The sequence below is a fragment of the Numenius arquata genome, chromosome 5 (assembly GCF_964106895.1).
Source record: "Numenius arquata chromosome 5, bNumArq3.hap1.1, whole genome shotgun sequence".
Taxonomy (NCBI): domain Eukaryota; kingdom Metazoa; phylum Chordata; class Aves; order Charadriiformes; family Scolopacidae; genus Numenius; species Numenius arquata.
Window position 1 is genome coordinate 45,106,933 of NC_133580.1, and position 25,559 is coordinate 45,132,491.

The following is a 25,559-nucleotide window of genomic DNA, read 5'->3' on the forward strand; positions in this document are numbered from 1 at the left end:
CTGTGGCTCTGCTGGGGTTAGCACCCAGCAAATATTTGTGCAAGATGGCCATGCCCCCTCTTTAGCCACAGTTCTCATACGTCTCGTGCCATGGCCAGCTGTTCTTCTGGCTCTGCCCCAGCGGCCCAGAGGTCGTACAGGAAAACAGAAAAAAAAACTTTGGTATTTAGAATTCAGAATTCCTGAGTCTGTTCCACGCCTTGATCACAAGAACCTTTTTCCTCTTGTATTAAACTGAATGTGTGAACCGGAGGCTCCTCCCGTCCCCAAACACCGTTAATGGGTTTCTCTTGATACTGGGGGCACAGCTCTGAGTTATCCTGTGATCGTCTGAGCCCCCGTGGTGGGCAGCCTGTGCCTCGCAGGAGCACAGTTGCTCCCTCCTGCCCATCCAGGAGTTTTCTGCCCCTGCAGCCCTGGATGAGCAGGAGGGATGGTTCGCTGTGGGACACCTCCTTGACAGACCTCTTGAGCTTCTTTGCTGCTGTTGCTCCAGGGCAGGCAAGTGGCAACCTGTACTGCTGAGCCAGAACTGAAGCCGAGCTGTGTGCGGGGCTCTGCGGTCAGACGTGTGCCAGACTTCCAGTCTCGTGGAGACTTGGAGGTGCACTGCTGCATCTCCTGGTCTGAGGGAAGTGCTCAGGGCTTGCCTGGTTCTGCAAAGATGCAGCCTGCTGATAGCTCTCTCATTGGTAAAATCCACTGGACCTCGGCTAAAAAAGGAAAAAAAAACCAAACAATAAATTAATTGAGCAGATGTAGTTTGTGCTGGAGAAGAGCACGACGCAGTGTCTGTTCTGGATCAGTGTGAAAGTGCATCTCAGCCAGGAGCCCATCTTAACAGTGGCCAGTAGTGGCTGCAGAGGAGAAGAATATTAGGAAAAGGTGAAATATGGTGGTTTCCTCCAGTGCAATCTCGGATTCTGGCAGAGAGTTGCTGGAGACTTCCAAAGCTGGAGGTAATAATTCCCTCTGTGGTTAAAAGCACTTGATGGATTTTCTAAGAGGGAAGAATTTGGGTTTCATGTTTGTTAGAGAGGAACTAAAGAGCCCTGTCTTGTCAGCCTGTGCGGAGCAGGGAGCCCCGACGCCTGCACAGTCCTTGTAGGGGAATGAGGGAAAGTTAACAGAAAGGGTATTTTTAGTCTGGGGATTTTGGTGTCACACAACTGTCGGATTTTTCTGCAGTGTGAACAGGAGACCCCCTTGTGTTCCAAAACCACCTTCATGGCTGGGGGCTGCTGCAGTGATGCCTCCTACCCCTCCTTTTTGTTTATGGATCAGTGCAGGGGGAGCACTGCGATCCTCCTCCCAAAGTGATCGGCTTTGTTCGTATTATGGTCGGTAGAGAAAGACAGAGTGACCTGATCGGGGAGAAACTGCCTATTTCTGATCAGCCAACTCATCACTGGTGTTTCCAGCTCTCTCTGGTGTTGCTTTGCATTCCTCTCTTCTGGTTAATCGTTGTGGTTTGGCCTGTCCTCTGGACTGGAGTTTTTGTGAAGAGCTTTGGGAACTTTCATCTGATGGATTGCACAGATGCAAAATATATTTATCGTGTGTGGGAAGGCTGAGAGAGGCTGGAGATTGGGTTCCTCCTGCTGCACTGGCTCAGCCGCGCAGGGCTGGCTGAGGTGATGTTAGTCTGGCTTTTTCATAATTTCATTGTGTTTGACTAGTTTTGGTTGCGTTTGACAAGGATTTTTGTTCAAATAATGCAAGTTTTGGCATATAACGTCCTTGATCTCTCTGAGAGCTGACAGAGTTGAGGGGAATGGGAAGATACTCTTGCCTTTTTGTAACGCTCAGTAACTTTTGGGTTGGATTTCTGTATGTGTAACTGTTTCCTTTACAACAGGGTAGAGAAGAGGAAAAATGACTTCAGCTCAGGCATCTCTGCAGAAGACTGCTTAGGAAGTGACCGACAGGTTTTAACTTCCCCTTTGTGCTGGCTGTCTGGAGTAACGTGGAGCAGGCTTGTTGACGGCAGTGTGCTTACCTAGTAGATAATTTAACCTGTGCTTTGCATGAGAAATATAATTGTGCTTTGACAAAACCCCTGTGCAGTTATTTCCCTGTTTGCTCACCCTGGGCAGTTTGTAGCTCTGGTGATCAGCCAGTGTTCAGGGCTTGCTCTTGTTGAGTTCTTGGTTGTCTCTGTGATAAAGGCGTAGTTTCTAACTAAGTTTTTTGTTGTTCATCCTCGTTGTATGTCTTTAAAGTTCATTCCTTTGGTTGTAACTGCTGTATCTTTGAAGGACCACCTAGTTCATTCTGTGAGATGTCTGATCTTGCTCTATCTGAATGTGCCACCTCTCGTTTGGTTCCATGCTTTGCTTTTTTGATGTACATCTATGGTTTTCAAACTTTTCTGCCTTACTTACAGTTCTTAAAGCAAAATTTCAGCACAGGTACAGGCATTAAGACAGCTGATGTGAAGCTTGCTTTTCTTGTTTACCGTTCATAGAATACCAAGGAATCATCTGCAGCTGTGCAGGAGATAAGGGACCATGGGATACAAGTGTTGGTCTTGTTTATTACTGCAAGTAATGAACTACAGCCCGCATATTGACCTGTCAAGAACTTCCCAAACTTGTTCTTCTTCACCCTTTTAAAAACTTTGTGATGACATTGGTTTTTCTCTTCAAATAGTTCATTGCCTTTGTTATGGTCACAGCAATTGGGTGCTAAAATAGGTTGTAAACAACCATAAAAATTCCTGATGTGACCCCTGTTTTGGAGACAGCGGTGTGTGTTGGTGTCCCGGTGGGGCATGGTTGGGTGCAGGGTCCTCACGTGCTGTTGTCTTGCAGCCATGGAGGAAGCCACAGCACGAGGCGGTGGGGCACGGTGGCTTGCCAAAGCCCCCTCTGTTAGCCCTGCTTGCCATTTCACAGGCAGCAATTAACGCCGCAGACAGCTCTGAGAAGAGGGGCTGATGACTTTAATTAGGCATCTATTCAGATCAACCAGGGGAAGAACAATTATTGATTTTTAAAAAATGCCCCACAATTAACTGTTTGGTCTCCGTGCCTCTCGTCTGCCTGTGCCACGGTTGTGTGCACACCTTTACCCGGTGGTGCTGTACGTGGCTGTGGGGTGTTGGGGAGAGAATGTGCATCATGGTGTTTTTCCTCAAACTTTGCTATGGAGGGATGCAGTGCCGGGGAGAGGGGAAAAGCAAGGCACGGCTGTTGGGGGCAAACCTTGGCGCCAGGCAAGGGGGACGGGGGAGAGCGTGGGAGGCATGCCGAGTGCTGCTGTGGTGGTGTCTTGGTTGGCTCCTGGCTGGAGGACATGAGGGTGGCCCTGCCCAGCACCCAGCAGTGGGTGCTGCCAGCACAGCAGGATGGGCAGGAGGAGGTTTTGCCTTCTCCAGTGTCCGGCGAGCAGCGGCCGTGCCGGGGGCCTTACGGTGGCTGAGCCGAGGCCGGTTGCCTCTCCTCCTGCAGCTCCATCAGGAGCCGGGTAGCGTTAGGACCCAGCGAGCTGGCAGCGCCGGTGACAAGTCTGGAGCAGCACTAGCGCAGAGTAGTCTCCATCAGCCGGGCTGGATTTTTGTATATCCCTGTATTAAAGAATCCTCTGCCAGAAAAGGGCTTTTTTTTCCCCCTTTCTGTGTGACCCAGCAGAGCCTCGCTGCGGGGACACAGGGATGGTTAGATCGGCTGAAACGTGAAAAACCTCTGCTGTATTACTGCTGGCCATGAACAGAGACCATTATCTAAAAATAATAAATCTTTAAAATAAAGAGGAAAGCCAGCGGCAGCATGGCCCAGAGCAAGAGACACACATACAGCCGGGTAAGTTGGGGGGAGGGAAACTTATTTACAAACTCCTGGCTATGCTGTTAGATAATATTGTAATGTATCTTAATGCTATCTGTTGCAATGAAAAATATATCTATTTTTATACTGAAATCTAGGCTGTGTTTCCTCTGCTTTCATATTTCTGGAATTTGATATCTTCATCACCAACAATGTCTGTTATGGTATACAGTGTGGGTAGATAAATAGTCTGAATTATATTAGCGGACATGTCCTTTTGATGTAAGTTAGTCTGTCTTTGCTGTTAATTATCACCGATAATGCAATGAGGTGTCAGCTGAGCCTCCGGTGATGACAGAATATTTCTAGGGCTTTACAGCACAAAGATTCAGGGTTGTTTTCCTTTCCGCATCGTGTTTTTTTTCTTCCTCTTTGCTTATTTTCCAGGTTGCATGGTGAGATACTGAGCTTCCGAGTGCCTGAAAATCATTTCCAGGTTTTACCATATTGCAGTTAACCCTGGGCTGTGCGGTGGGCAGCAGAACCGGAGTCGGGCACTGGCCCTACAGCAAGGCCTTTCTTTGGAGTTTCTTTCTTTGTCATTTTGTTCTCCCTCGCCGGCGTGGTGACATTGTGTCCCAGACACTCGCTGTTTTGGGGACCGGGCGGTGCATTTTCGGTGTCTCTGTTACTTGGTGTGCTTGCCAACTTGGCAGAGAGCTTTATAACTCCAGGGCCGGTTGCAGGGGTGGGAGGGCTGCGCTTCGGCAGAGCTGGGGAGGGCAGTCACCTTCCCACCACCCCCCCCTTATACCAGGTCCGTGTCCGGCCTGGGGACTACCCAAAAAACCCCCGTGGAGGAGTGTGACCTGCCACTGCTCTGCCTGCCCGGGCAAGGGCGTTGTGCGAGAGCAGCAAGCCCAGAGCCGCCCGTCACTGGTGGGGCGTTGCGTGTGTGATTTGGTCTCTGGCCGAAACGATCTGCTTGCGTGGTCACAGGCTGCTGAACAGAGCAACTGCCATTCAGAAAAAGGCTCGGGGCTGCTGGTGATAACACGCGGCTGGAAAGTTGCTTTCCCCACCCTGTGCAGGGTCAAAGTGTGTTTCCGTGTGGGGATGCGGCTGCGGAGCGCTCCCCTGGGCTGGGAAATGATGTCTGCGGGTGAACGAAGGCAGACGGCTCCTGCTTCCGGGATTCTGTGTTTGCTAAGTGTTGCTGTTTTCAGTGGGAGACAGTGGGGCGAAGGAGGTGAAATTTCAAACTGAGTCTTGACAGTTCTGTCCTGATAACTGCATTGAATTTCGGTCAGGCAGGAAGGCAGCTGTATCTCATGCATGCGAGGAGGCTTATCTGCGTTTTACTCAAATTGCATTTTGAAATCAGTACCGCGGGGACCGAAGCTGTGCCAGCCCTTCTGGCTGGGCTGTCCTGGTGGTGTCCGTACAAGGGTTTTAGGGATGTGTGGTCATACACCAGCACTGTGGCCGGTGTCGTTGCAGTCAGAAACACCTGAACCGATTTGACTTCTTGCTTCCCAGCCTTGAGCAGGATGAATCCAGTAGCATGGCAGTGTTTGCACAGTGGGGGCTTCATCCTGGCGATGCCTTGCTGCCTCATCTGCAAGTCTGACAGCAGCAGACCCACGCCGCTCCAGCTTCTGGGTGAGATGGCAGCCACCCCCAACGTGTCACCGGCTGATGGGTCTGCTCTTAATCCTGGGGTAATTCCCTCCTTTCAATAGGGACAGTATGGCAGCACCACACACTATCTATTCAGTAATAACTAGGCTTAACAGAAACTAGAGTTTTTTCCAATTCTTTCCTTATTCCAGCTGTGTTGGGTCACATCTTGAATTCAAGGCTAAGAGCATTTTAACCTGCGGTTGTGAATCTCGTCATGGGAGCTTTTCAGAGGTGGTTGCTGTGTTCGAGGTTCGCCTGAAACTTTTGATCTGTAGTTTGAATGACAGTTTGAGGTTCAATTAGTCATATCTGCACGGAGGGAGGCGTCCCCGTGTGCCAGCGTAATGATGTGAGTCTGACTTCTGGAAGGAATACAATAAATATTCCTTGGGTTATCCGCTATAATGGAGCGAAAAGCTGAGACCGTCATGCTCAGATGAAACACAGTAGTGACCCAAATCGTGCTGGAATCACAAGTCAAGTCACTTGGAATTGTATCCATTTTTCAGTGGCTGATAACCAGCATCTTCAAATAACTGAGGAAATGGTCCATAAATGTGTGTAATAGTTTGAATGGGGGTAAAAATGGGAAAAAGTGGTGCCAGGTAGGTGGCTGTGCAGATGGAGCAGGTGGGCAGTTAAAGTGCAGCCCATGTGGCTTGCTCCTCACCTGGAGGAGGTTTCTTCTCCAACCCTGTGCCTGTCTGGCTAGTGAGCAGGACAAGGAGCTCCTTCTGGGATGGTGGCTTCCTCCGAGCACCGTATGTAGGGTCTGTCCTGACGGACACTGGTCTGGTGCTGCATGGGCAGTGATGGCTGCTCCGGTGGGTCAGCATTCCTGGTTGCTTCTCTGGCTGCCTGATCCCCACTGCCTCCCCTGTGCCTCTTCTCAGGGCTCCCGAGTTGGCCATCGGTACTCTGCGGTGTAGGTTTGGGAGAGCGGGGGGAAGGAATGTTGCCTCTGCTATCAGAGTACACTAATTTCTCATTTCATGTAATTTAGCAGCTTATTCACCCTTTAGACTATCGCTGCATGGGAGTGATGATTGAGCTGTTACAGATTGTCCGCATTGATGCTTACGCAGATCTCCTGAGGGCTCCTGCCTGATTCAGAGTCTGTCAGTGGGTGAGTGGCCCCATGAGGTGACTCTGGTCTCATGTGCATACCCCTTCTCTCCTCCTCTGGCCTGTGGGAGCTTCCTACAGCTCTCTCCTCCTCCATCCTTCTTACTCACCATCAGCGTATCACCATCTTGCTCTTTGTGCCCAAACTTCAGGTATCCAGAGTACTGGTGTGGCCTGCTGGAAAAGCTGATATGACCAGAGAGGATGCTTGTGCCTCCTTTGTTCACTGGGAAATGGGAGAAGATGACCTTTTGGTCACTGGTGGCAGGGAAAGAGTTCCCGAAACTCAGTCCCACCTGAAGTTTTGCCTGTTGGTTTTCCTGAAGATGGAGCCTGCCAGTTGCCAAGGGCAGACCCTTCAGTGTGCTAGGTGCAGCTCTCCAGAGACGCTCTGGCTCTTAGGAAGAGATCAGCAAGGAGCTGGCATGTTGTATTGTGTCTGGAGACCCTGGGTTGTGTCACTGGCTGCTGTGTTGGGCTACCGAGCCCTAGTGACGCCCAGGAGGACCGTCCCTAAGTTTATGGTGTCTATCACCCTCTCCTCCTTCCTCTGCAGCTGGCAAGGGACCGTGACTGCAGCCGAGAGGAATGGCTGCAGGTGGACACCGGCCTCCCTGGGCCACCACCGACCTGGCTTTGTCCTTCCTCCTCTGCTCAGGAAGGCCATTGGGTCCCCAGCCCGCAGTCATCTGTCTGGAAAGTGCTGGGGATGCACTATTTCCAGCTTAGACAGTTTCCTTTTAAAATCCAAAATTGCAGTAGTAACGTTGCTTTGAATCTCCATGAGAGTACCAGTCTTGAGTTGAGTCGGGCAGATTAGCCCCTGGCTTGTTTGGCAGCACTGGAGAGCTGAAGCAAGACAGAGTCATCAGAGAAATCAGGTTGATCCTTGTTTCATTTCGACATACTGACAGGAGCGTGGGTTATGGCAAACTGCAACACAAGAAAAAGATAATATTGGTCCTGGTGTGTTGTCCTGAGGCAAGGACAGTGGCGATCCCCGGCCGGGGAGCTGGCCCCGTGGCTCATGTGGTTCTGCAGCTCTGAGTCCGAATTGCTGTTTAGGATTTTGGTTAGAACAAAGCCATGTGTGTTACCTGAACAAAACTGTGCTGGTGAGCTCCTGAACTTAAGACCATGGAGATGTCGGTGAATGGCGTGCACTGTCATCCTCACGTTGGAGCAGTGCAACTTGTCCCATGGTCTTATTTCTAATTAGTTAGAAACAAAAGTTAGCCATCACCTTGTCTTAAGGGCATGAATATGTTAGATGTTTATTCTGTGCTCTCCCTTCTTTCCTGAATATTAAGGATTCAGGAAATGTTTCTATTAAAATTAGTGCTGACTGACAAATAGACCTTCAGTATATAAGTTTTGGTGGGTTTTTGTATTGGCCAGACTTACTTGTAGAACACGCAGCACTACCTTAGTGCTATCTGTGCTCTTCAGAGGCATAGTTTCATGTTAAGCTCCAGAACAGTTATTGAATTTGAGAATGGATATTGCAGCACTGAGTTGTCTATTTAAGGGGATATCTGAGCTATTTGGATATCTAGTTGGTGGGAGATCTGCTTTGATGCAGAGGAACGTGGTGCTTCTCAGTTTGAACTGCAGCGAGTGGTGCTGGGAGAAGCAGGTGAAGCCCCTGGTGTGACACTGATGATTTTGTGGAATGATGATTGAGATCCTGCCCTAAAAAAAAAATACCTGTGAGTGAAGGTCTGTGGATGTTCTGTGTGAGTATTCTGTGATAGTGTTATACATGGTATGCTTGACCTTACTGCTTGAGCTCTGTGGTCATGCAAAGAGCCTTTCCCAGGAGTGGGAGGTGTTTGGGTTTTGATGTGAGCTGGGGGAAATGTTCCATTTGTTCCCTTTCTAATGGCCATGGCCGTACCTGTCACCCCACCATGGTGTCTGTTCTGAACCTCTCCACTCCTAGATGGACGGCAGTCTGTCCTTCCCGCTGAGAGGTGGATGGACTTGAGATGGTCCTGTTTCTGATAGGTCCTAGGAAGCTGCAGTTGTGATGCAGAGCTCTAGGGTGGACCTCACTGAGCCCCTTGAAGTCCTTTTCTACCCCTTGTGCTGTGTCCCAGCAGGTTCAGGGAGTACGGAATACTTACGTACCTTTACAGGCATTGTAAAGGACTCCCATCTGGGCCAGGATGCTACTCCAGAAGGTCCTTGGAGATGTTGTTAAGTGAAGTGTGTTTGGTAAAAGTTAATCTGAAATGCTTTTTTGCTGATGTGACAAATTACAGACTTTCTTGGGAAGTGAGGACACTCAGCATGAGAATACTGTGGATTTAATAAACTTTGGTTTTTAAAGTTAAACCTTATTTGATAGATTAAAAAAAATATAATTTTATATGCGAGTTTGAAAATGTGTACCTACTTTTGCCAGATTTAATTGCATTAACTTTTGTCATTCAGCACTAATGTGATCGCAGACATGCAAGAAGGACGTTCACGATTTGTTTTGTTACTTTCTTGTGGTGGTGCATATGTTATTAATTGGCTGCTGTGTTAATTATAACATCTAACTAATGACCTGAGTGACAAATAAATCCTGAGACTGACCTGTGTTCATACAGGCTGGGGGGAGTCATGAGACAAATGAAGACAAAACTTTTTTGAGATGTCGCTATCGTTAACGAAATCCATTATCTGGAGGTGCAATATCATTAAATAAATCTATTATTTGGAGGTGGAAAGTTGCTTGTGGAGCAGAGGGGGCTCGCTGTAGTGATGGAGCTGCAGGTCCATCAGCCCTCCCTAAGCCTGGCAGCCAGGACTTGGGTGGAGTTTTGAATTGCGTGTCCGTGTCTTTCTGGGAGTACGGAAACACACATGGATTTGGCAGCTCTGCCTCTGCATGAGCCTCCCCAGCCCATCCCTGTGCTCAGCATAAGCAGCCGTCACTCTGCTTGGTTGAAGGAGCATGTCCACACTGCTGGTGGGACCGCAGGTGCCAGCGCGTCTGGCTTCACATCCAGTGACCATGGGCAGCAGAGGTGTCGTGCGCCAACTGCCAGGCAGCTGTGGTCCCGGCTGGGCTTATACAGACCTGGTGAAGTCCTTACTGTGCCCTGTTCACTGCTGGCCCCACTTGGGTAGGTGAGAAAGGAACGTTGCTTTACAAATGCTCTCACCCCGTTGAGATACAGGCAGTGTCTGCAGGGAGATGCTCTCTTTGGTCTGGGCAGGGCTTTACTGGGAAAGGAGGAGGTAAGTGAGGGAAAGGAGCTCGTTTGACTGTTGTTTTTGACTTACATAGAATCATAGAATGGTTCGGGTTGGAAGGGACCTTATAGATCATCAAGTTGTAACACCCCTGCCATGGGCAGGCACACCTCCCACTAGACCATGTTGCTCAAAGCCCCATCCAGCCTGGTCTTGGACACTTCCAGGGATGGGCCACCCACAGCTTCTCTGGACAACCTGTTCCAGCGTCTCACCATCCTCACAGTAAAGAAATTCCTCCTAATTTCTAATCTAAATCTTCTCTCTTTCATTTTAAAACTATTAGCCCTTGTCCTATTGCTACACTCCCTCATAAAGAGTCCCTCCCCATCTCTCCTGTAGGCCCCCTTTAAGTACTGGAAGTCCACTATAATGTCTCCCTGGAGCCTTCTCTTCTCCAGTGTTTCAGCCCTAGAATATGTTGTTCTTAAGCTTTTTTTCTTTCTTTTTTTTTTTTTTTTCTTTTTTTTCCAAAGTGGTATGATAGTGCTTTCTAGACTTCAGTTCCTCCCTCTGAAGTATGCAAACATTAGAGATGGGAGCGGATGCCAAAGGCTGAATTTCCTTGGTTTTATTGACCAGCAGCTTTGGGTGAAGTTCTGTTGTTCCTGGGACAGAAACACAGCTATGTGCCAAAGCTACATCCAGACACACTGCAGGAGTAGGCAGTATGATGGAAAAAGTGTCCTTCATCCAGGATCGGACTGCTCATTGCAGTTAAGTGCCTGTTGGGATTTCCTGGGACACAGCAGCTGGGACGGCTGTCTATATGTGTGTGTTTATTTTTTAGGTCAACACCTCCAGTAATTTAAAGCCTTTTTATGTTTATGATTTGGAGGCTTAGTCAGAACCTAATTCTGCAGTGATAAATTACCTGCCAGAGCATATCAAAAGCCATTTATTTTCCCAGCTCCTGTCTCTGCCAGCGGAGATGACCTGGAGGGCTTGGCTCACCTGCAGGCATTGGGACAGCCACATTCACCAGGGTATGGCACCACCACCCCATGGCGAGGAGGGGCTGATTGCCTGGGATATTGCCCAAAATAAAGGACAGAAATTATCCACAGCCCCTTCTCTTGGTTCTCTGTGGGTGCCTCCAGTGAGAAAACTGGAGTTTTGTGGCACCTAAAGGATTTTCAGTTGTTTTACCATGTAAAAAGTAACCTTCAAAGGCTTTGCCTGTGTGTCTGGATCTGTAGAGAAGAAATACAAAGCCCTCTGTCTTATTTGCTAATGAAAATGCTAGAACTCATTTAAAATGAATCTTTAAAAGGGAACACTACCTGAGTTGGCAGTTTTTTCAGACTACTCAGCAGATTTACAGTAATTTGCATAATTTTGTGTTTTGCTGTGGTAATGTAAATTATTTTGGTCTACCCTTTCATGCCACTACAGAGAAGAATCCTGAGCTGGGTATCTATTCATAGTCGGGAAAACTGCGCATCTTGGAGGCTTTTACCTGCATTTTGATTTTTCCAGTTGCTTCACTGCAGAGGAGAGGCTTTCTGGTGCCAGGACAGCCAGGGTGCGAAGGGCTTGCCAGGTGCTCATCTGCACGATGGGTTTACTCTCTTTTTCAGTAAAGTCTGGTGTTAGTTTCTTTCTGCTGCGCTAATTAGGTAGCTCGCTGCAATCTCAGGGTGGTTTGATGCAGGGGAAAAAGGTCTTTTCTTTCTGTTAAAGGACTGCTGGCTCCTCTGTAGGCATGGAAAGGAGTTGCCGTGGCAGAGAATCTGTGCCGGAGCATATTGCAAGTGAAATGTGGTGGAACTTCCAAATAGGCTGATGAGGTAATTCACTCATTTGAGTCTGCTGCTAATTCTTAGGGGATGGTCTCTGGAGATGGTTTTGCAAGGAACAAAGCTGTGCTGCTTTCTTTATTATGCATCTCTGCTTCATAATTTGTAAAACAGGCCCTGAAGAGCTTTTGTGGTTTAAAAAAAAAATTCAGGAAATTCTTTTTCCATGCAAAGTCCCAGTTTTTCTTCCCTGGAGAATTTATGTGACTGCTGACGAGAAGGAAAGCAGCCCTGAGATATTGGTCGTGTGATCTTCTGCTGTGGCTCCGCTGATAATTGCCTCAAACTGGTAAATCTGGCTTACGAGACTTCTCACCTCCACCTCTGCTGCCTGCCCCTTCCTTGTGGTGGGTGTCTGTCTGTGACCACCTCGAAACCTGCTTGAGGAATGGCGTTTTTAAAATCGGTTGGGGTGGTGCGCTTGGTAAGTTGGTCATCCATGATACAGAATGGGCAAGAAGGTGGAGGAAAGATGTCAGGAGCCTCCTAGATTATTTCTGCTGTCAGAAAAGCTGCAATGTGGAGCCTTGCTGTATCCTGTATCTGTTTGCTTAAAAATCTAGGTGTTTTGGTTACTGTTAATATATGTGTTTACTCCGATTATGCTTTGAAAAAGATGCAGGGAAGACAAGTTCTCCTGCAGCTCCCATGCAAGTCCTCTGCAGAAGGCGTTCCCCAGACACCCACGTGCAACCCACAACACCAACTGTGATGTTGCTGCAGCCAGAGATGGTGAAATAGTTGATTTTTGAGGCCAGTTTATCTGCTACCGCTCTATGGACTGATGCTATAGAAAAATAAAAATGAAATTGTCTGTGAGGTTGTCTGGTGAAACCTGGCTAGGTTATCTCTGTGCTCCCAGGCTCTTGTCTCGTCCCACTCAATGCAGCGGAGAGGTTGGTTCTTGCAAGTTGTGCTCCACTCCTCCTGAAACATCTCCCTGAGCTTTTGCCTGCCGGTTCCTGATGCCGGCTGCCTCCTTGGTCGTGCTCCTGCTGGCACGAGTGTTTCTGAGTTTGTCCTGCTTTGCAGCCTGTGTTCCTGTCCTGGCCGTGGAGCTGCGAGGGAGTGTCCGGGAGCATCTCCAGAAGTTACCTAAGAAACATCCCAGTCTCGTGATTTGGAAAGTCACCAGTGCAAGCTGAGCCTGAGCTGGGATATGTTATCATTAAAATAACGAAAATCTAAACACTGTGATTTGAAAAAAGGGTCTGCAGGACTTTTCCATGGGAAGACAACATGACAGTTTTACCTTGTGAATTAGCAGTAAACCTACCTGCTTCTGTTAATTAGGTACATTATTTATCAAATTGGCCAGAGACAACACTGTGATGGTACAAGTCTGATTTCTTCAGTTTATAATCTTGCTTCCTTATTTCCTCTGTAAGCGCATTCTCTCTTTTCACCTTACCCCACACATGTTGAAGTCGTGTGTGAACGCACTTGTAGAACGGATTTTCCACCACGGTTTAACTGCTAGGACCAGTGTAAGACCCCTTATCCCCAGGGATCTGTGCCCTTCTCCGGGCAGGGGGCACCCACAGCCGCGCAGCTCCAATTCCCAGCTCGCGGCATTTCACACACCTATAGATCTTCCCTGCACTGCAGCTGCCCACAGCCACCAGAAACTAAACTGGCCAATATAAACCAGGATGGATAAAAAGGGAAGCGATTGTTTTTGTGTGGGGTTTTTTCTTTTTTTTTGTTTTTTTAAATCACTGAGCAGGAAGTTTTCTATTTCAATGGTGAATCTTGCTTTTCCTTTAGTGTTCTTGTTTTCTTATGAGTTTTGCTCTCATTTTGTATAACGTGGGACATGTTGATTTTGCTGCTGCGAGTATTTTGCAGAATATTGTTGCTAGTCCTTCTGACAGCTGAAAGGATCCAATATTTTGGTAGATATTTATTTCAGTATGTAGCATAAGTTTTTAGATTTGATGTCTTGTTTTTGTTTATTGGCTAGAAAATGGTGATTCATTTTGTTTTTTTTTATTAAAAGATTATTTTGCACTTTTGATTTCTGCCAGTTGTATTTGGATGAAAACTGGAATTCGGCTTTGTGTGGAAAACTGGCACCACAGTTCTTAGTCACAAAACCTCCTGAGCATGATGGGTATGTTCTGCATTCAAACCCAGTACATCAGTATGCAAAGGGAGGCAATAATTTGTTGCTTTGTCTGCTAACAGTAGTGATTCGGGTTTCTGCATGTGCCAGCCAGAAGCTTTCAAAACACGCTTGGTTCCTGGGACAGGCTGAGGTCTACCTGCCCCTGCAGCTGCAGAAAACCCCGCTTGGTGTCTGGTTGCTGCTGAAACTTGTCTTCACGTCCATCAGCTTGAGAGTGCCCTTTCTCAGCTGTTTTCTGTGTCGTGGCTTGGGGGAGTGAAAGCAGCCTTCTGTTCTCATCTGAATAAAGAGTATATTCTTTCACCGAAGCCAAGCCCAGCAGCAATCAAAACAAAATATTTTCTACACAATAAACAGAACTACTGACAAATGGGATGATGTAAATGCCAGGCGTGCTTTGTTATAGAGACCGCTGGAAGGACAACGCTGCAGTGTTGGATTGAACTATGAACTTGAACTGAGCAGGGCAGTCAGACACCCCCTCTACATCTTAATTGTGTTTAAAAGTGGTAGCCTTCTGAATGCGTCAAAATTTGTGGAGAGGTTATTTTTTAAACAGTTAAAAATATAGACTTAATTTAGCTCTATGGCAATATAGTATAAACTTGATCTATTTTACCTGGGCTTATTTCAGAGGAGGAGGCATTGGAGGTGGGGGGGAAGATCCTGATGCCTTACTTGTCTGCCCCCCCGCCCCTTACAAACTCTGTTAGAATTTAAGACTGAGGGTCTCAAGTGCATTAATGTAGTTCCTCACAGCTATCACCTTACTGATGGTCTAAAATAATTGATTGATGTGGTTAAATTTACCTAAACAGAGGGGTGCACGTCAGAAATGGTAAGCTTGAAATCTAATGACGCACTCCGCAATTTAAATGTGGATTAATGTTTACAATGATAATGCCTTGAAACCCTAATGAATTTACCACCAATATTTTCTGCTCCTCAGCATCCTGAAGGAAACGTTGTTACAGTGGGTACCCCAGAGTCCTGGCGCAGAGGGGGTCCCATAAACGCAGGGAAACTGGTGTGGGTGGGTGGTTGAGCTCTGCAGCCAGTGGTGGTCCACCAGGTCGTCTTGAACTCTGACAATAAAAAAGTAAACAGGAAAGTAAACTGTATCGGAGATGGGTTTTCTGTTCCCAAGCATGTAACGCAAGAGGCTGGAAAGCTGTAAGCGCTTTTTAATGTAATGAAAAAAGGACAGAGGAAGTGTAGATTAAGGCAAATATGACTGCGCTAACACCTGCCACTTAACAGTTGTGGGTTTTTTTCACCAAAGCTTATAAAAACCTTGTAAATTGGGTTTGTGAGCCCAGTGTGTCTATTAAACACTGAAGAGTAATAGTTAATACTGGGTTTTGCCATTGTTTGTGATTCCTGTTTGGCAGCTTTAGTGGAAGGAATTACCTTTTGCTGGCTCCTGAAGAGAAAGGGCAGCAGAGGTGAATGGGAATAGACCCCTTGGGCTGTGGGTGGCCATGTGCTGGGTGAAGGGTGCTGCTGGAGGGGAATGAGACACCAATGTCCGAACCGTGGGTCTGTCTGTCGGCACCAGCTGTGTTTAACTTGCTGTGCTTCTCCTCTCTGTTGTCAGGCATCCAGCACCGGCACCAGGATGAGCGCGGAAGCGGGCAGCAAGCCCCTGAAGGTCGGCTCCAGAGTCGAAGTCATTGGGAAGGGGCACCGTGGCACCGTGGCTTATGTCGGTGCCACGCTGTTTGCCACGGGAAAGTGGGTCGGTGTCATCCTGGATGAAGCAAAGGGCAAGAACGATGGGACCGTGCAGGGCAGAAAATACTTCACCTGCGAAGAAAACCACGGCATCTTTGTGCGGCAGTCTCAGGTACGCTTCCCTCTGCGCATGCCCTGTGATGGCCTCTGCTTGCTGGGCTTGTCTTGGGTATGCATGGCTAATGGATTGCTTGGTTAAATAGAGGAAAATGGCCCTTTGCACCCAGGTGGGGAGAGAGAAAATAAGTTTCCTTCGCTCCTAGAGAGAGCATAGTTTCTGGGACTCTTCATCTTCCATCGTATGAGGGAACAGAACAGCTCCAAATGCAGACAGAAGCCTCGCCCGGAGCCTGGGCTCCTGCCAGAGCTGGGGTTTGTTCCAGTCTGACACGCAGCTTCTCTGCGCCTTTCATTGAGTGTCTTGATTAGCCCAGTTTATGGGATCATCGTGAAATATTTTCAGATGAATTGGGTGGAAAAAAAGTTTGGTGAATTCCAGAGAGCGTGGAATGGTTTGATTTTGCCTCCAAAATGAATAGTAAAGTCTGCTGGCTGTCGCTGCCTCAAAGTTACTGGCTGCATCGTCCGTAGGAGATGAAGTTTGGGACCAATGTCCGGGTGTTTGCCTGGAAGTAAAGTTAGAGAATTTTAATTAAAGAATGTTTACCTTAAAGTATATAAAATATGTGATTTCTGTTTAGTTGTTGAGATTTTGCTCTTCATGTATTGTAGGTAGGAACTAGAAGCTTGGTTATCTACAAAACAAGTCTCGCGTTTTAATTTCTTCTGTGTAATCTTCATCAGCACAAGCATAGCAAAGAGACACTTTTCTTGAGTCCCACAGGTTGATGTGCTCCAAGCATGGTGTCACGGTGAGAGACATTCAGCTCCTTTTCTCCTTCCTTGGCACAAAATGACTGGTTTAAGTTCCACCCTGCAGCATCTCAGCAGCAGAGCATGGAGAGCGCTCCGTTCCACTCCCACAGACCCTCCTGCTGCCCCACCAGACGTGGTGACTCACTTCCAGGACATTAGCAGTGGGTGACTGAGGAAGCGTGGGGGAAGCTGAACACGAAATAAGGGGTTTTAGGAGCAGTAGTCCTGGGGTGGATCCCAGCATCCTCTGTCCTGGTCATCAGAAGGGCTTTCAGTTCACACCTGGTCAGGGAGTGCAGTAATGGATCACCAGTGAGAGCTGAATGCTCTCTGCGGGCTGCTTCACTGGTCTGTCGCTCAGCCGGGCCTGCCAGCTGGAGAAGTGAACGCAGAAGTTTACAATTAAAAGTTCTGATCTGCAGGACCAGGACACGCATCTCCCAGGCCGGGTAGCTGGAGAGGAGCTCAGCACACAGGGCAGCCTGTTGGCAGGTCTCTGCCCACCAAGCACTTGTAAAAACCCAAGTGCTGGCAGACCAGGGCAGTTACTGTGCTCCAGGTGTAGTGTGGGCCCTCTGCACCCATCGGACGTCTGGTGACGTGCAGTGGTACACGTGTCCCATGGTGCTGGCGTGGGCAGGTCAGTGTTGCTATGCTCCCTTGCGGCCTTCAGAGGAGTTTCCATCTCATCTGCTGGCAATGGCAGGGTGGTGGTGCTAAGGTTCATGTGTATGGCTTTGCACTGGGTAATTTGGGGGTCAAACTGAAGGGTGCTCTATAGTGTCTTCTCCTGGGACTCAAAAACTGCTGGGTTGCAGGAGCCGGCCCAAGGGAGCTGGTTCAGGAGGGTTGAGGCTTGCTCCAGGGTCTGACAGCCACCTCTCACTGTGTTTCTTCTTTCTCGCTTTGGTTTTGAAATGGTTCGGGTCTTTCTTGTGTGTCATCAACTGAGGAGCGCTCAGTTTGCTTAAAAATAAGCTGCTTTTCCACAGTGATGGTAAGTAGTTTCTCTGCCCACTCTTCCCTGCGACAAGCAAATCCCTGGTGTGTGCGTGTGCGGAGAAGATGCACCAGTGCCAGTAGCACTCACCGTCCCTCTGAAACTGTGACGTGTGTGGAAAGGTGAACTTGGTGAGCACAGGGGAGCAGAGTCTTTGAGGAGCGTATCCAGCAGGGATTGCAAATCACAGCAATTCCTGTGCCTGCCTTGTTCAGCAGCTGCTGAATAGGCGCAGGGCCGTGGCTCTGGGCTCTCCAGCTTTTTTCTCAAGCTCTTATTCCAGAGCGCAGCTTCCCAGAGGGCTTCCAGCATGAGGGCTTAGTGAGCTGGTCAGTCAGCTTGCACCAAAACAGAAGACCGGCAGAGGTGGTGGAGAAAGCTGCCCAGGGTATCAGTGGCCAGTCACCTAAGTGACCATTATGGTTTGGGCATTAATTTTTCAAGAACCGGGTTTAAGATAGAAATGGAAAATGGCAGGGTTCCCTTTCAGCAGAGTTAATGCTCTGCTTGTGCTCTCCTCTGTAAATCTGTCTACTGCTTCCTCCCATATTTCATTTCTAGGTCTCCCCAGCATAGCGGGTGGCTTTCCTGTGGTAACACAAGGTGTCAGACCACTGAATGTCAATAATAAGTCATTTTTCTCAGGGGAAAATAATTTGTAAATGAGAAATGTTTTTCTCATTGCTTATGAAGCAGATCTCCTGCATCAATACAAACACCTCTTGTTAAACACCTGTAAAGTGTTTTTAAGAATTTCCAAGATAAGTAACTTCCTGTTCTCCCCTCCACTTAAAAATACATCTCACAAAATAAGCACTAGTAATACCAGCATCAACAAAGCCTAGCAATATTCTTTTAATTTATTGTGGATGTACTGATGTAAGATTTCAAAGATTTGAAAGATTTGAGCTGGGGCCATGTTGGCTGTCTGCGGAGCAGGGGGTGGGTGCCACACTGGGAGCGGGCTGCGGAGGGGCTGTTGTATCTCTGCTTCTGACCATCCCCTCCCTGCTTGTTTTCCAGTTAGCAGAGGGCTGGAGCACTGTTTCCAGCAGCTGTGTCAACACAGACAGGCATTTCCGACCAAGTGTTTGCTCCTTATCTTTTGGCAACCTTTTTGTTGGCAACCAACAATTTTGCCTGCCTGGGACTTGTGTTTGGGCTAGTGATTTTGAACACGAGTGTTCTTTTATGGTGTGTGGAAACATTATCATAGATTTTGACACCAAGTGGAGCTTCTTTTCTGCTCCTGCTTGGCAGAGGAGCTCATCAGCTTAAATCTGTTTCTGCAGCACATCTTGCATGTTGTTGCACTTCCCCAATCTAACCCAAAAGCCAGCCCTGTGCTGGTCCCTGCCGCCTTCTTGTCATTAGCCATCTCCCAGTAAGTCTGACGTTGGCACCTGAGTCATACCCGGTGGAAAACCCCAAGACCTTTCAAAGTCTCACCCTCGGTTTGGATAAACTCCTGTGCATGACCTGGTGCAGCAGATCCCCTGGGATCCTGTTTCCATAGTCCTTAGGTCTGGTTTTGTCATGCTGCTGTGTTTAGTGAGATGTTGTGAAAATCTGTGTGTTTCCAAGTCGCTCTGAAGATGGGGTGGGCCTGGCTGTGTCAGATGCTCATTTTCCGGGGGGCACTTGCCTTGTCCTCACTCTTAAAACTGTGGTTTGAATACTCTCGGCATTGGTGCGGTTGCCATGATTTCTGTGGCATAATTTTGCTCAGTCTCCTTGCTCCTTTTAATTTAAGAATGTCTTTCTGGTACTTGGGCATCTTCCCAAAATGAAAAATGTGACTGACGGGTTTGCAGATTATTTTTATTTTTAAACTGAGCTCTCAGATTTTCCTGGAACAGATAGGGCAAATACCTGTAAGGAACAGTTCAGGCACTGTTGATCTTCTAAGGTGAAGGGATGGTTGTCAAGAAGTGATCTAATCCTTTCCAGCATTATTTTCTATATTTATCAGGCAAAAATGTGTGCAAAAGTAGTTAACAGAGAGATAGGCTTAAACCCTTCGACCCTTAGATAGCTTAACATGGCTCAGACCTGAAAGTTTCCCTGTGTGTGCTTCCTGGGGTTCCCTAGAGAACTGGGCAGCTTTTAGATTAAAAAACCAAAACAAACCCCCCTCTGTTGGTATTTTGAGTCACTGAAGTTCTCTGTTTCAGAGAAAAGTAGTTTTCCTTATGAAGAGAAAGAAGAGTTTTTAAATAATTTTTGCTAAGACAACACAGAAAAATAAAAAATGAGCTTTCTGTCAAGTTGTCAGCGACTTAAAATAACTGTCAGACCAAGGTTTGTGAACTGATTGCTGTGTAGAATGATAGTGGAACTGTTAAAGATGTTCTGGGCTGTTGGAGTCTGAAGTTTGACTTTATTTATTCTTTATGTGAATATTCTGTATTCCTTGTGTGAATAAAGAACATTTTGTTGTTTTCAGGATGCCTGTGGAAGGAGGATGGTTGGATAGCTCAGCTTGAATGACTAAATTAAAAATCTTTGCAAAAAAAAAAAAAATGCAGTCTGCACTGTTTAAATCTGCTACCAAAATGGACCTGTTTTCTGATAACGTTCTGTTTCTGGCTTGTTTTTTTTTTTTTGTAATGATAGTTGTTATACTTTTTTCCCAGATCCAAGTCTTTGAAGATGGAGCTGATACAACGTCCCCAGAAACACCAGAATCTGCTGCCTTGAAAGTTCCCAAAAGAGGTACGACTGGTCCGTTCTGCCCCAAAACCTCATCTCTCCCTTGATCTGGACCAGATGAGGTTCCACTACTGAGCATATGTCAGGGGTTACACACACGCTGGGGAGGTGGGGGCTGGCTGCCGAGGGGTGATACCAGGTATTCCCAGGGCTCTGTCCCTGGTTTGGATACATGGTCACCCCACCCCAGCTATTCCACCTCTCCCGTTGTCCTCTCTGCAAGGTCCTATGTAGTCTTTGGGGATCACTGAAGGAAGCACGGCATGGAAAAGTTGTTCCAGGCAGCTCTGTCCTTACTATGAAAGTCTGTCTGGTAGGAAGCCCTTCCTGGAGGGGTGGGAAATCCTTCCTTGAGGGGTGGGCACATGGAAGTAAGATTTGAACTGCTCTGACACTGTGAAATTGCAGCTTACAGGTCACTAGCTGTTTGAGGCTGTGCCTGTTTCCCACCTCTCTGGCAGTGAATGCTTTCTGCTCAGCGTTGAGTGTTCCTTCTGCTTTTCCCCTTCTCAGGCCACTCTGCAATAGCTCCCTTTGTTTGGTACCTCGTGGGTTGCTCTTTTTCTCCTTCTGACAGGCTTGCCTCCCATTGAGGTCTGTTTTTGTTGAGTGATTATTTAGTGGTACACTTAGGGATCCTAGGAGCTTGTGGAAAAAGCTCTGATAGCTTCCTGTCCTGGATGGTCTGTCGGTGATGTGTGCCAAGCTGGGGATTTCTTGTGAGTGAAGCATTTGTTGAACATGTGCTTAGTGGTTCAGAATAGAGTTGGGTTTGTTGTTGTTTTTTCCCCTCTCCTGACCAGTAGAAATTAAAATTCCCCTTCACTTGGTAAAATGAAATCTACCCTTCAGCTGCATGAAATGTGCCCTAAGGCATCAGAAAGGGGGTGAGATAATTAGCCAAAGGAGGGGGATATTCCCATGAGATGTTAATTTTGTCTGTCCCATAAGTGGAAGGGAAATTTGAATTGCCATTCAAGTCCCTTGGCACTTTGCCGTCACCTTCTGCTGAAGAGAGCTCCAGGCTCCAACAGCTCACTGCCGCTGTGGAGAGCCTGGGGTTGGTACAACCCCACCACTTTAATTCATCTCTGCTTTGGATCCTCCAATTAGCATGTGCAGCTGAACAGAAAAACATTTAAAGCAAGCCAGTTTTAATTTAGGGTGCGGTTTTTAATGCAAAAAAAATGGAAACTTTTCTGCTTAGTATGCTAGTCCGAGTGTTTTCTTTTCCAGAGCGCAAGAAAGCCTAGTCCTTCATGTGCAACTTCAGCCTGTTCTTTGTATGTACTTGATATTAATAGTCTATGAAAATACTCCTTCATGTTTATATGATCTTTTCACTCTTTCTCAGTTCAGTCTTTCCAGCTGAAAATTCAGTTTTCCTTGTTACAATTCTGTACTTGTTTAGAATAAGGTGCTTGTGTGGAGCTGTGCAAGCATTTTTTCCCCTGCTGCTCCTGTACGTCTCGGCTTTCTGAATGTATGTTAGTGGACATCGCCCCTTTGGGTGCTGAACCTGTGCAAAAGCCACAAACCTTCCAGTACTGGGAGTCCACTGTGGTTTTTCCTCATCCCTCAGTTATTAGGAGCTAGGGAGAAAAGACAAGTGCTCTTTAGACCCTCGCTTAAAATCTTGAGAATTCAGTAGCAATTGATGCTTCCTTCAGCTGGCAGACGGTAACGTAGAGACCAGAAATACATTAACTACCTGGAGACAAGGTAGAAAAAGTGACAAACCAAACCTCCGGGTGTAACATGGCTCTTCAGCAAACGTTGCTGCCTTTTAATTTCCCTACACCTGTGTATGTCCATCCGAAGAATCTTTAAATCCTGCACCATCTCCCCTCTCATTATGTGGAATTCTTTCCAAGGCTCTAATCTCTGCTGTCTATTGTAGAGTTGTCTCTGGTTCTTTTAAAACCTTTCTCTGGGGCAACCAACAGTGACTGCGGCATCTGGAGGTGTATGGCTGCTTACTCACAGCGCACCGCTGTGATATTTTCAGTACTCTCTCTCCTTTTCTCAGTACACTCTGAAGTTTGTTCTTACTGCCCAGCAGCATTCAAGGAACTTCTACGGTGATGCTGTGGCCCGTTTTTCCCCAACTGCTAGTTCTTCCACTCAGATAGAGAAATGAATAAAACGCAAGCAGTTCAGGTTACCCCTCCCAGTGTGCAGCATCAGTGTTGCTTCCTCTGCCTCCTGCTGCTCAGAGCCCGTTTCAGGGCAGGGGCCCATGAACACCGTGCAGGAGGGGAAACAGGTGCTTTTAGCTCGAGTTTGGGGGTTGCAGGAAGGGTGTCGCCAGCATGTGGGGGGACACTGGCCAGGTCCTGGGGTGCCAGCTCCCTCAGCGTCCTGTGGTGGGAGGAGAGGGAGCCCAGGCACGCAGGTTTGGTGTTGGCTGCAATGCTCCTTGGTAGGGATGCAGGTGCTGGGATGCGGCTGCTTGCCAGGAGTTTCTATGGAAACGGCAGTGCCGGCTGCTGCAGTCTGACTGCGGTGGGTGATGCAGAGATTGCTCTTCCCGTAGATCCAGCACCTTCCTCTCCTGGACTAGCAGAGGTGTGAGGTACACAGTGGAGGTGGCTCCTGTTTTTTATTTATGAGATGCTCCTGCAGCATTTGCTGTTTGGGTGATCAGTGCCACAGTTGGAAAATTTCCCTGGTGGAATTGCAGCTGGGAGAGGAGGGGGGCAAACAGCTCCTGTGGCTGTGAGCTTCTTGCGGACCTACCAGACATCCAGAACTGGAGCAAAGGATGTAATTTAGACAAACCTGCTAAATGCAGTGGTTACCTTCATCTCTGATAAACATAGGACAGGATCATGCAGTCTGTTTCCTTCACACTCATGTATGTGGCGCTCATTGTGCTGTCCAACTTCGCACACCAATAATCCAGAGAACAAGGGAGGAATCCTGAATTCAGGGGGGGTGGGTTTGTTTGATCAGCGGGGTTTAACCCGGTGCTGACACCTGATGTCCTGCCGTAATGGCCAGGCTCTGTAACGGTGTGCTCCATCAGCCCTCTGTTAGGATGGTAAAATGGGAGCACCTTGTAACAGCCAGCACCTGATGAGTTTAGCACCCTGGGGAAGGCCAAGAGCAGATATTCCTGGTGGCCACCTGTGCTGCAGGAGGTTTGCTCTCTGAGGAACAGGAAGGACCGGTCTGCTGAGCTTGAGACCTGTTAGGACTGCGGATGCCCCGCTCAGGGAGGGGGCACACACAGTTCCCTGGGCAGAGGTGGAGAGAGGAGGGAGTAGAGCTACAGCTGGTTGATTTGGGAGTGTCTCTGAGTGGTATCTCATATACATATACCTTGTGCGTATTCAGATTCCTGGCTACCTACACATCAGGATGGAAACTTTTTATTTTGCTGCATGAAGTAAAATGGTCTCTGGACCCGTCTTTCTCTTGATACATTAGATTCTCATTTGGAATCCGGCTGATTAGATGTGGTTGTATGGACCACTAGACGGACGTGTGTTTTCGATAGAGAGAGTGCTCTGAAGATGACTCAGGATTCTCTGAATTGCAGTAATTTAACTCAAGAAAAGCAGCATAGCCTGACCTAGTTCTGCCACCTGTGTCTCAATGCAAGGCTTTCTCAAGGTGTGCCAGCGGGTCTAATAAGGGAGCCCCTGTTCCTCCAAGCCCGTGCCCCATTGTACCACCATTTCCTGGTTTATCCTGGTCTCTGCTTCACGCCCACTTCCCTAAGAACACGCGTAAATGGTCCTTTCAGTATGCCTCGATGCTTGCTGGACTGCATAGACACTTGGTATGCGAGTCAGGCCAGAGGCTTCCTTTGGGCCAAAGCTCATGGTTCTGTTTCTGTTTTTCTTTACAGATTCCGTGGATGCCACCAAAGCCAGCAAACTGGTGAGTGCTGAGCCCGTGACTCTGCAGGCTGCCGAAACAAACTCACTTTGCAGCGTATGATTAGTGGAAGAGGCAGACTTGCGCATGCCACTCTTCCCGACTTTTCATTAACTTTTATCACCTCTCTAAAAGCTCCATTTTTCAACCCGGCAAGAAGAGCACATGGAGACACGCACATACACAAAACACACAGAAAAGACAGAGTTTTGCCAGGCTGTCCTTTAGTTAGCCCTTTTCAGTTCAGCGCTCTATAATAAAAATGCCCATGGTAAAGTGCATTTCTCCTGAAACCCATGGGAAGCAAGGCCATATAAAAAGTAATTTTCAACTAATGACCAGAAATCAGTAAGTTACTGAGGAATAAAACCCCAGTACAGTTTCCTGTATTGCATGTTTTTATCTAATTGCAATCAATATTGCAACATTCATGCCCTGCATGCCTCTTGGCTGTGTTCCTTTAAATAATGACCCTACATCCTGCAGGAAGAGCATACTCCTCAGGGAATTCGAAGTCAGCTTTCTCTGGCTTACGCTGTTGGCTTACAGAGAAACAGTGTAAACTTCTGAGTATCTTTATCCAGGAATCTCAATGGCTCTTGAGGCATAAATGGGTACATGTTGTTTCTAAATGTGATGGGTATTTCCTAAGGAACAGAAAATCGGAGGAGGTGCCTATCTTCAAATACTTTTGACCCCTACACAAGCACAATTAAATAGATATTTAAGGTTAAAACCACCAAAATGGCCATGCGTGTATATAGGTACTGAGGAATGTGTGGTAGTGCTGGGCAACACAGTGAGTTTGGTTTGTGCGTGCTTTGGGATAGAAGCTGGATGTTTCTCAGGGATGGACTGGTCCATCTTCTGGGTAGACAGCTGTGGAAAAGAAAACAGCTTATCTGGAGACAAGGGGCTTCTCCATACTGCCCTCTTGTGTGTGTGACACCTGCGGTTCTGATTTAGGGCAGTTTACAAGGCAAGTCTCATGCGCTGAAGTTTCAGATAATTACCGGGAGTGGGAAAACATTTCCCACCTTGATGCAGAGCCCTGTGTGGGTCCTGCTCAGCCTGTGCAGCGTCGGGATCTGGCCACAGCTGGAAATGGGTGATGGATCAGCACTTTGAGGCGCTCCAGGGGTTAATTGAGCTCAGATACCCAGGAGGTTATGCCTTGCCTGTGGTCTGAATCAAGCTGACTGCCAGAGTAGAGGGTGGAGAAGAAATCTCCCACCTCCTATTTATAAGGATTTGGAGGATTTTGCAGGGGGTGCCTTTTTCTGCTGAGGGGGGAGCATGACTTACCTACCGATGTGTCTGGTCTGATCGGCCTTTTCCATTCCAGGGCTCCTGGCACTGGCGGTATCTTTTCCCCTTGTGTTCTCTGCCTGTGATGCATAACACTTAGTTTCCTGCTTTAATTATATACTGGAATTAATATGTGAGTTGCTAGGTGAAACTGAACAGCGCGCCTTGCGCCTTGTAAAGGAGGTCAGACCAGACTACCCTTCCTTAAAATAAAGGCTGCAAAAGGGAGTCGTGAAGCACTGGAAGAAAAATTTTAAAATTGTTTCAGAACATTTGTAATGAAAGACAAATAAAAT

General features: G+C 47.6%; 1 protein-coding gene across 1 annotated transcript in view; it reads left to right on the forward strand.

Annotated features, from left to right (window-relative positions):
* The window catches only part of DCTN1 (dynactin subunit 1), an 83,329-nt gene that overhangs the window by 9,211 nt on the left and 48,559 nt on the right, over positions 1–25,559 (forward strand). The window contains exons 3-5 of the mRNA XM_074147691.1: positions 15,346–15,594; positions 19,995–20,073; positions 23,927–23,958. Of these exons, the coding sequence (XP_074003792.1) occupies positions 15,367–15,594; positions 19,995–20,073; positions 23,927–23,958 (339 nt within the window). The 5' untranslated portion in view covers positions 15,346–15,366. The remainder of the gene's footprint in view (positions 1–15,345; positions 15,595–19,994; positions 20,074–23,926; positions 23,959–25,559) is intronic.